Raw genomic sequence first — 10,503 nt, forward strand, 5'->3', positions numbered from 1 at the left:
TTGCTGATTGCTGATAATGTTTCATAAAGTACTAAACTGAATCTATTTGTAATAGTGTTAGGTTTCTGACTCTTGAAATTTCTTCCTTTTTTTCTTTTTTTCCTTACAAATGCATTTTTTATGTTCACACTGAATCTTGTGCTTGCATAGCTTTTGCATGCATCAGGTGAAGGTTCCTACTTTCTACTAAATTATTTATTTAATATTTTCAGATGTTCCCTATCGCAATAACATGTGGCAACACTTTTATTCTTAAGCCATGTGAAAATAATCCAGGTGATTATTTGTTTTAGTATATATGTGAACCTACGATATGAGATTGTGTCGGGCACATTTTGGCAATTCTTCCCTTAACAGTAAATATCTAATTCACAAGTTTGTGTCAGTAGTTTAACTGCATATGTAATTTAAATAGTGTTGTGTTCGCAATAATTTTTCAGGAGCTTCAATGATACTTGTAGCATTAGCAATGGAAGCTGGTTTGCCCGATGGTGTTTTAAACGTTGTACATGGAACTCATGTATGTTATACTATGCAAGAAGTAATATTTCTATTTTTTTCATCATTATTGTGGTTACAATTCTAGCCTGTTGTAACAAATTTAGGCCTGTGACATGAATTTGGGATTTGGTTTTGCTATCATTAGATATGTCTTACAATTCAATAAGTTATTATTGTTTTCTTATATAAGCAAAATATTGGCCAGGAATCTCTAAGGATATCAGTATCCTTAACTCTTTTTAACAAAAGAAAAAAAAACTAGTGTCATGCAAGTGAGGTAACCAAACATTGATATGCATTACTTTTGGCTTCTATTTGATCAGGAGATTGTTAATTACATATGCGATGATGAGGATATAAAAGCTGTGTCATTCAATGGTTCAATTACAATAAGTTTAGTGCTTCATACCTCTGAATTCTGTGACATAATTTTTCACTCCAGGCTGCAACCTGAGAGTTATTACAGGTTCATTTAAGGCTACATGAAATCTAGGGTTTTATATTCTGAGTTGTAATAAAATTGTGTCCTATAACAACAATTTACTTCCCACACCTTTACCTCACTAAACAGAAGCAAGGATGCCTTGACCATAAGGTAAAGTGAGGAAGCATTTTTTAGTTGTTCACATTATAAGCTGTTATTGATGTGCTACTTCATAAAACTTTGTAATACTAGTTCTTATGTCACACTAAATGCATTTTTGTGCCTATTGAGTTGAAAATATCATATACGCATATACTGGCTGGCTAATTAGATATTATCTATATTAGTCAAATGCAGGTGGCATAAATCATGTAGTTGTTATGCCAGATGCTAGCATGGATGCTACTTTAGATGCCCTTGTTTCTGCTGGTTTCCGTGCAGCAGGAGAGAGGTCCATGGCTTTAAACACAGCTATCTTTGTGGGAGGTTCAATGCAATGGTATTCCCTTTATTTGGACTTCTTTATCTTTTTTTATTCTTTTTCATTGTGTTATTCCCGAGAATTACATTTTTTTCTTTCTGTGATCAATATTTTGGGTGCTGTAGAGTTGACCCTGTATCTATCATTTAATAATGCTTTGTTAATTAGTGGAATCTATAATGAAGGGTTCTTCAGATGTCAAGTTTGTTTTCAACCTAAATTGTTGTTTTAAGATGTGAATCAGAGAAGTGTTAAAAATGACTACAAAATGCATTCTTGGAAGAAGCTTTTTATTATTTCTGCCAATTATTGATTATAATTGAGTCCTCCTACCATGTGGCACTTAACTGTGCAGTGACCTTGTTATTTAGCAGCAGTATTAAGGACTTTATAAGGTGCTCTGGATGATCAAAAAACTTGTTTTATGTTACACTGTTCATTTTTTTAACTATTTCCAGGGAAGATGAATTGGTGCAGCGTGCCAAAGCACTTAGAGTGAATGTAGGAACAGATCCTGATGCATACCTAGGTCCAGTTATTAGCAGAGAGGTGCAAACATTATTCCCAATTATCTCAAGGTGTTGTATAGTTTTCATCATATCATGTGTAGAGCGTATTTGTTAGACGCCGCATCTTGACAAATCATGTTTAAGCTGGAAAATAATTTGTCAACTTTTTGCTGTTGAGTTCTTGATCCACTTTTCCAACTAACAGGTAAAAGATAGGATATGTGGACTAGTTCAGAATGCTGTTGAAAATGGTGCAAGACTCCTACTTGATGGGAGGCACATTATGGTACTACTTTTTTTGTGACCAATTTCACTGATGTTCATTACTTAAAATAAGTTTTTGCTCATTTATTTTTCTTAAGGTATTAAACTTTTCTTTTGGAAGAAATGAAGTTCAGACCTTACCTGACAGGTGCCTGGATATGAGAATGGAAATTTTGTTGGCCCTACTATCTTATGTGATGTCACAACCAACATGGAGTGTTACAAGGTATATCTGATTTCATGTTTCAACTATTCTCAATGGAAGAAGAATGCACGAAAAGATAGCCATATTTATCATCGATGGTTCTGATAGGAGTGATAGCAAGTGACCTCTACCTTTGTTTTGCAGGAAGAAATTTTTGGACCAGTTCTTCTTTGCATGCAGGTTTCCATTACTTACTACATATGTTTGCTATTAACTTCTTCTGCATTGTTGGAATTAAACAACAATTTTCTTGCTGAACAATAGGCCGACAACCTAGATGAAGCTGTATCAATAATAAATAAAAACAGGTACTCTTATGTTCCTAGTTGCAGGTCGTGTGTGAACGTATTAATATTTATCTCAGGTCCCTTGAACATCAAATTGAAAATAGAAATTCTGTTTGAGTCCTGTTTCTTTCTACATCATGTTGAAACTCAGACAAGGAGGAGTTTCCTTCAATAACTTGCAATAGTTTTGGAAATACAATGTGACATTTAAAGTTCATTTTTACATATATGGAAATGGAGCTTCTGTCTTCACCGACTCTGGTATGGTTGCTAGGAAGTTCCAACATGAGGTTGAAGCTGTACTGGTAAGCAATGTGTTCTGTGATATATATGAATATCTAGAAATTTCTAGATGAATAATGCTTTCTGTTCTTCATCTATCTTGTTCTTTAATTTATTCACTTCGATCCAATCAATGTTTTTATGTTTCCTAACTTTCCAGGCTTGTGTAGAGGCTGCTAGTTTATCCTCTGATTAGTGTTCTGTCTTGCAGGTTGGGATCAACGTGCCTGTACCTATTCCGTTACCATTTTCCTCTAATTATGAGTCAAAAGCATCTTTTGCCGGCAATTTCAATTTTTGTGGTATAGTTTGTGTCCTTTCTTCCCCCTTTTACGTTTTTTCACAAGGTTGCTAATGGTATGTTAATGTTACTTGTCACTTTATTTAGTTGCAGGAAGAACAGGAGTACAATTTTGTACCCAAATAAAAAAAGTGGCAAAAAGATGGAAGGTGTTCCGTTCAACTTTGGCCGAGGCGTGTATCTTCAGCGAGGCCGTCTGCTTTAGGAGAGAGTTATAAGTCGCCTCGAGAATGTGCTTGGAGTTAACCTCGGCTCTTGCGAAACACGGTGGCGGGAGCACCTGTAAAAAGCACTCCGACGCTCAAGTCAGAAAGGTATCCAAACTAAAGTGAATAAGTAAAGGTGAGAGTGTGTTGTGAGTTTGTGACCTGAGATTTTGAGTTTCCTTGGTTCCGTTTTATAGATGAGCAGAGGGTCTACATTTTTGGGTTTGCTGCGATATTCTTGGTGGGATCCGTTTGTTAGTAACGGGCCGAAAATAAGGTATGACTTGCATGTGACTTTGACTGAGTTATGCTTGGGGTCTGTTCAGGGCCGAGATATTTGGTCAGTTAGGCGAGAGGGTGATTGCCAATGTTTGAGGGGTACACGTCATAGCCCCCAAGCTTGTCTGTATACGTTGGTTGACGGGCAAGGTTATTTGTTTGGTTGTTCTCAGCTTGGGTATTTTGTATTTTGGGCTTTTCCTTGAGCCAGAAAATAGAAGCGTGACAATTTTAGTGGGAAGTTTTTGTTTTCAAGAAAGCATTGTGAATCGTGCTTTCATTAATTACCCCCTTTTTGGCGTTTGGGTTTTCAAGGTTTTGGAGCGGTTGTGTTTTGTTTGTCCACTAAGTTAGTGGGTTGTCTTAATTTCTGCTGCATTTTTTGACATTCTACTTTCTTCGAAATTCTTTCTTCTTGTTTGACTGACCATGACTTCCAAAGGTTAGTTTCTCTTTTCTATTTTATCCCTTTCCTTTTCTTCTTTCTGTAATGGCGAGAGAAAAAGAGAAAGAAAAGTTTAAAGCCGTCGAGGTTAGGGAGGATGATCCATATCACTGGGTGCATGATGATGTTAGGATCCGTTCTTCGTCTTACACTAGTGTTGACTCATTGCGGGATTTAGATGGGTTAAACTTTGTGAGGAGTGGTTCTGGTTTGTTGATTGATCTCCTTCCTTGTTCTGGTGAAGATAGGGTCTGTGAGAGGAGAGGTGACTGGCAGTACTTTTATATGTACACGCCGTGTCTAACCAAGTTGCGCGTTCGCTTTCATTTTTCTGCCTTCGAGTGTGACGTGTTGACCCAGCTTAACTGTGCGCCTTCTTAGTTACATCCAAATTCCTGGGCATTTCTTCGTGCCTTTCAGTGTCTGATGGGGTTTCTATCCTTCCCGTGTTCTCTATTTCTATTTTTTTCTTTATTTCAGTCGAAAGGGGTTCGTAAGGGATTGTGGGTTTGTCTTAGCAGTTTTCCTGGTCGTTCTCTTTTCCTACTTTACAAGTCTTCCTTTAAGAATTTCAAATCTCTATTTGTTAAGGTTCGTTCCGTAAAAACTGAGTATCCTTTCTATTTGGACGATGAACTGATTGAAAAGTTTCCCCTTTATTGGTGTTCTGAACCAACTCAAATCCTTGAGGCTACTGAGTGGAGTGAGGAGGAGGATTATCTTTTAGATTATTTGGTTGAGTGTTTTGCTGACGGGGTGTGTTTGTCTATCCCTGAGCTTTTGCATTTGTATGATTCTGGTGATAGTGATGGCTTAAAAGCTTATATAGGTAAAGTTCTGTCTTTTATTTGACTGTACCTTGTATTGTTGGGTTTTCTAATATGTTTGGTGTCTTGGCAGGTGGATGGGTCCCTCATCTTGATCCTAATCGGTTCCAGTCATTTTTGAAAAAGAAAAAGGAGAAGAAATATGTTTGGTGTCTTGGCAGGTGGATGGGTCCCTCATCTTGATCCTAATCGGTTCCAATCGTTTTTGAAAAAGAAAAAAAGAAGAACGTTTGAGGTTCTGGGATTTCGAAGGAGGATGTGGGGCAGGCTGCTCAGTCCATTGCTCAGCCAGAGTCATCATACAAGAGAAAAAGGGGTGAGACTGACAATTCACTGGAGGTCATCTCTGAGGCTGATCAGGAGGTTGTGGGTGGCATTAAGCCTGTCTTTGATCGTCAGAGAAAACTTCACGGTTTCGTTCCGGGGACTAGCTCCCATTCATTATGGAGTGACCAGTTTCCTTTTGCTGAGTTGTCTGATAAGGTGTCCCAGTATCCAAGCGACATGCTTATGACACGTCGGGTTGGCATGGAGGGTCTTGGGAAGTTTGTTCAGGTAACCTCTTGTTTTCTGCTCTTTCCTCTTTTGTTGTTTTTGCTATGTCGTTTCTTACTTTGTTGTTCATGTTATAGATTGTTGCAGCCCGTTTGATGTGTGCTGGTCGTACAGCCGAGCTCATTGGTGCCGAGCAGCAGGTGGCTGTGGATAAAGTTGCTGACTTAGAGAAGTCGTACAAAGCTAAGGTTGCTGAACTGGAGAGCTTGTCCAAAGTGAAGGATGATGCTCTTGCTACTGCTACAGCCAAAATGAAGGAATCCGAGGAGGAGGTAGTCCATTTAAGGGACCAGGTTCGGCTACTTCAGTCTGAGATTAAGGAGAGTGATATCTCTAAAGGGAAGCTGACTTCATGAGTTCATGAGTTGGAAGAAGAGGGAATGGAGATGTTCTCTTTGGGATTTGACCGTGCTGTTAGTCAGATTGCATTGTTAGCTCCTGGTTTTGATTGTGACCAACTTGATGTCACTAAGGTTGTGATTGGTGGTAAGTTGGTGGTTGATGGAACTGCGGAGGAGCATGGTGAAAATGCGCCTCCGTCTTGATGTTGTTATCTATGTTTCGGACATATTTATTTTCGTTATGATACAGACTTTTTATTTTGTGCTGACCGGGTTGTGGTCAGCTTTATTGTGATGTTGGATGTTTTGAACTCGTAACTTGTTGATATATGACCGAGGTCAGTTGGATAGTATTGCTTTCGCGTTAGATTTGTGTACAGATGAGGATTATTGTTTTGGAGTAGGATTGGCTGGATAAGTGGATAATTGACTTGTTGAGATGAAATAAGTAAACGTATAATTGATGTTTGATTAGATATGTACAATAGAAAATGATTTTGTTTGATTTGGGCGTCCGGCCTCGTTAAAACCCTCCTTAAGTAAAATCCTTTTGGGAAAAAATATCTAAGGGGGAAAAAGAGTACCTTCATCCGCGAAGTGTAAAATTCATGATCTATACAACTTTAGGGAAGAGATATTCCAATTTCTTGAAATTGGATTTCCTTGTAATGTTTGTAGCTGGTAGGCCCCCATTCCAAGTACTCTGGATATTCGGAATGGTCCTTCCCAATTTGCGGCGAGTTTTCCATGTGAAGGAGGTCGTCTGGCTTCTTCTGTTCGCCTGAGGACCAAGTCGCCCTCCTCGAATGTCCTTGGCACCACTTTTTTATTGTGTCTTCTTTCTGCCAGCTGTTTCTGGGCTCTTTGTTTAATGGCGGCGATTTTTCGGTCCTCTTCTGCAAGATCAAGCTCGGCATTTCTTGAATTTATATTGTGTTGTTCGTCATATAGATCGACTCTGAGCGTGGGAATTCCGACCTCCACCGGGATCAAAGCTTCTGACCCATAGACCAGCTTGAAGGGTGTTTCGCCCGTTGTTGTTTGTATTGTGGTGTTATAACTCCATAATACTTCTGATATTAGTTCTTCTCATTCTCCTTTTGCATTGTCGAGCTTTTTCATTACTGCCTGCAATATAACTCGGTTAGCAGCTTTGGCCTGTCCATTGGTTTGCGGGTGTTCGACCGAGCTAAAATGGTGTTGTTTATGAAAATTTTTTAGAAATGAACCGAGCTTATTATCGGTAAATTGTCTACCGTTGTCTAATATTATCTCTTTTGGTATTCCAAATCGACATATGATATTTTTCCATATGAAAGATCATACCTTTTCGGCAGTTATTTTTGCTAGTGGTTGTGCTTCTATCCATTTTGAAAAACAGTCTATTGATACTAAAAGGAATTTTACCTGTCCCGAAGCTATTGGGAATGGCCCGAGAATGTCGAGCCCCCATCTGTGGAAGGGCCAACTTACCTCCATGCTGTGTAATGCTTCAGCCGGTTTTGTGGAGATGGCTGCATGCTTTTGACATTTGTCACATGTTTTGACTTTTGTCACATGTTTTGACTTTTGTTATGCAATCCCTTTTCATGGTCGGCCAGTAATACCCTATTCGGACGATCTTTGCGGCCAGGGCCCGTCCTTCGATGTGGTTCCCACAAACTCCCTCGTGGACTTCGTCCATCACTTCTTGTGCCTCGTCTTTGCTTAGGCATTTTAGTAATGGTTGCGAGAAACCGTGCTTGTATAGCTCTCCATCTATGTTTGTGTAGTGGCTTGCTTTTCGTCTGAAGTTCTGTGGGTTGAGCTCGTCTCTGGGAATGATACCTGCATTGATGTATTCAAGAAAAGGTGTTCTCCAGTCTCGGAGGTGGTTAATGCTTGTTATAGATAATAGTTCAATGCTTGGTTTTTGGAGCGTTAGTTGTGATAGTACCGAAGTTTGTGTGTCTGCCCTAGTGGTGGCAAGTTTGGATAATATATCTTCTCTAACGTTCTTTTCTCTATGTACATGCAGAATAATAAATGAACTAAATTTTGAAATGAGATCCTTTGCTATGAGCCAGTAGCGTTCTAGCAAGGGATCTTTTACCTGAAATTCTCCTCGGATTTGTTGTACCACTAAGAGGGAATCACAGTGTGCTGTCAGGCTTTTTGCTTGGAGATTTATGGCCAGCTTGAGTCCCGCTATGAGGGTCTTATATTCGGCCTAATTGTTGCTTGCTGGAAAGTGGAACTGGAGGGACTGCTCGGCTACCACTTTGTCTCCTTCTTTGAGGATTATTCTTGCTCCGCTTCCTCTTCGGCTGGATGCCCCATCAACATGTAGTTCCCAATGTTTATTGAGCTCGTCCGGGGTCAATTCTGAGATGAAGTCTGCGAGGATCTGTGCTTTCAAGGCCGTCCTTGGTTGATATTGGATGTCGAATTCTAAGAGCTCGATAGACCATTTGGTCAGACGCCCAGCCAATTCTGGTTTTGTCAGTATTTGTCTTAATGGTTGGTTGGTCCTGTTATTATCGTGTGGCTCTGGAAATAGTGCCTGAGTCTTCTTGCCGTTATTACTAGTGCTAAGGCTAACTGTTCTATCCTCGGATATCTTTGTTCTGCTGATTGCATGACTCGGCTGACGAAGTATACTGGTTGTTGCATTTTTCCTGTCTCAATGACTAGAGCCGAGCTTACAGAACAGTTAGAGACAGATAAATATAAATATAAAGGCTTACCGACTTCTGGTCTATGTAGCACGGGTGGTGATGCCAGAATTGTCTTGAGTTCGGCGAACGCTTTTTCGCATTCTTCTGTCCACTGGAATTTTTTGTTTTTTGATATTGTTTGGAAGAAGTGGTGTGATCGGCTTGATGCTGCTGGTAGAAAGCGAGATAGTGCTGCTACTTTTCCTGCTAGTTGCTGTACTTCTTTTATTGTTCTTGGGCTTGCCATGTTAAGTATCGCCTCACATTTTTCGGGGTTTTCTTCAATTCCCCTTGAGGTCAACATGAATCCAAGGAACTTGCCTCCTTGAACTCCAAAGGCACATTTTTCTGGATTGAGCCTCATGTTGTATGCTCGGATCTGTTTAAATATCTCCTTGAGGTTGTCGCAATGCGACTTTTCTTGAGTGGTGTTAGCGACCATATCGTCCACATAGATTTCCATGTTCCGACCTATTTGATGACGGAACACTCTGTCCATCAGCCGTTGGTAGGTTGCACCTGCATTCTTTAGGCCAAATGGCATTACTCTATAACAAAAATTTCCATGCTCAGTTATAAATGTTGTTTTGTTTTGGTCTTCTGGATGCATAAGGATTTGGTTATACCCAGAGTATGCATCCATGAAGCTCAAGCTTTGGAAACTCGATGCGTTGTCTACAAGCTTGTCAATGTTTGGCAAAGGGTATGCATCCTTAGGACATGCTTTGTTCAAATCTGTAAAGTCGACGCACATGCGCCATTTACCTGAATTTTTTCTTACCATTACCACATTAGATAGCCACGTTGTGAATCGGATTTCCTTAATGAAGTTTGCACTGAGAAGCTTTCTGGTTTCTTCTAAGGCCGCCTTTGATTTCTCTGTTCCAAGGTTCCTCTTTTTCTGAGCTATAGGTCGGATGGCCCTATTAGTGGCGAGCTTGTGGCAGATAATGTTAGGGTCTATCCCTGGCATATCTGCTGGGGTCCAGGCAAAGAGATCGGCGTTGGCTTGCAATACTCTTATGAGTTATATTCTTTGTTGTCCCTGGAGTGCTTGGCCGATGTATGTGACTTGTTCTGGCTTTGTAGTCAGTTGGACCTTTATGAGCTCGTCCGCTGGCTGAGGTCTTTCTTGGGTGTCTTCTCTGGGGTCAAGCTCTGCTAGGGACAATACCTCGTTCGTGCTGTGAATTGCTTTGACTTCTTGATGGAACTCCTGTTTTGTGGCCGACCTTTTCAGACTTGCGTTGTAGCACTGCCAAGCTTGTTGACGATCTGAGTGGACTGTAGCTATTCTGCCGTCCTGTGCCTGAAATTTAACACATAGATGAAAAGTGGATACTACTGCCCTGAACATGTTCAGAGCAGGCCTTCCGAGAATAATATTGTAAGGGCTTGGGCAGTCAACTACCAAATATTGCATGTCAATGGTTTGCGACAGAGAATCCTCTCCTATCATTGTTTTTAACCATATGTATCCTTTGATCGGGACCCTTTCTCCGGAGAATCCTACCAGTTCTCCGGATGAGGGTTGCATGAGTTTTTCAGATAATTTCATTTTTAGGAAAGTAGAATAAAAAAGAACATCGGCACTGCTACCTGGGTCCATAAGGACTTTTCTTACCAATAACTCGCCCGTTTGGATGGAAATTACCACTGGGTCGTCCAAGTTTGGTGCTGCCGAGCATATATCCTCCTGGCTGAAGGTGATGTTGAGGTCGGACGCGCCTTTGTTGTTTTGTGATTTTGTTCCTTCGATTGCTAACATTGCGCGGTAGCTTCGTTTTCGTGCCGAAGTTATCTCACCTCCTCCGGCGAATCCTCCGGATATACAGTTTATGACACTTTTAGGTGGATTTTTGTTTGACCATTTGTTTTCCTCCTTGTGTCCTGCAACTTG

At 40.3% G+C, this 10,503-nt stretch overlaps 1 protein-coding gene across 35 annotated transcripts in view; it reads left to right on the forward strand.

The window, feature by feature from the left end:
- Positions 1 to 10,503, forward strand: part of LOC107631380 (methylmalonate-semialdehyde dehydrogenase [acylating], mitochondrial) — a 16,406-nt gene that overhangs the window by 3,181 nt on the left and 2,722 nt on the right. For 9 of the 35 annotated variants that reach the window (XM_021119601.1, XM_021119596.1, XM_021119608.1 and 6 more), the window contains 11 exons: positions 213 to 276; positions 441 to 541; positions 825 to 890; positions 1,273 to 1,424; positions 1,865 to 1,955; positions 2,121 to 2,201; positions 2,278 to 2,405; positions 2,529 to 2,564; positions 2,898 to 2,976; positions 3,165 to 3,255; positions 3,342 to 3,403. In XM_021119601.1, the coding sequence (XP_020975260.1) occupies positions 213 to 276; positions 441 to 541; positions 825 to 890; positions 1,273 to 1,424; positions 1,865 to 1,955; positions 2,121 to 2,201; positions 2,278 to 2,405; positions 2,529 to 2,564; positions 2,898 to 2,976; positions 3,165 to 3,255; positions 3,342 to 3,403 (951 nt within the window). The other 26 variants (XR_002359845.1, XR_002359838.1, XR_002359840.1 and 23 more) reach the window with 26 other exon arrangements.

The sequence above is a fragment of the Arachis ipaensis genome, chromosome B03, assembly GCF_000816755.2.
Source record: "Arachis ipaensis cultivar K30076 chromosome B03, Araip1.1, whole genome shotgun sequence".
NCBI lineage: Eukaryota > Viridiplantae > Streptophyta > Magnoliopsida > Fabales > Fabaceae > Arachis > Arachis ipaensis.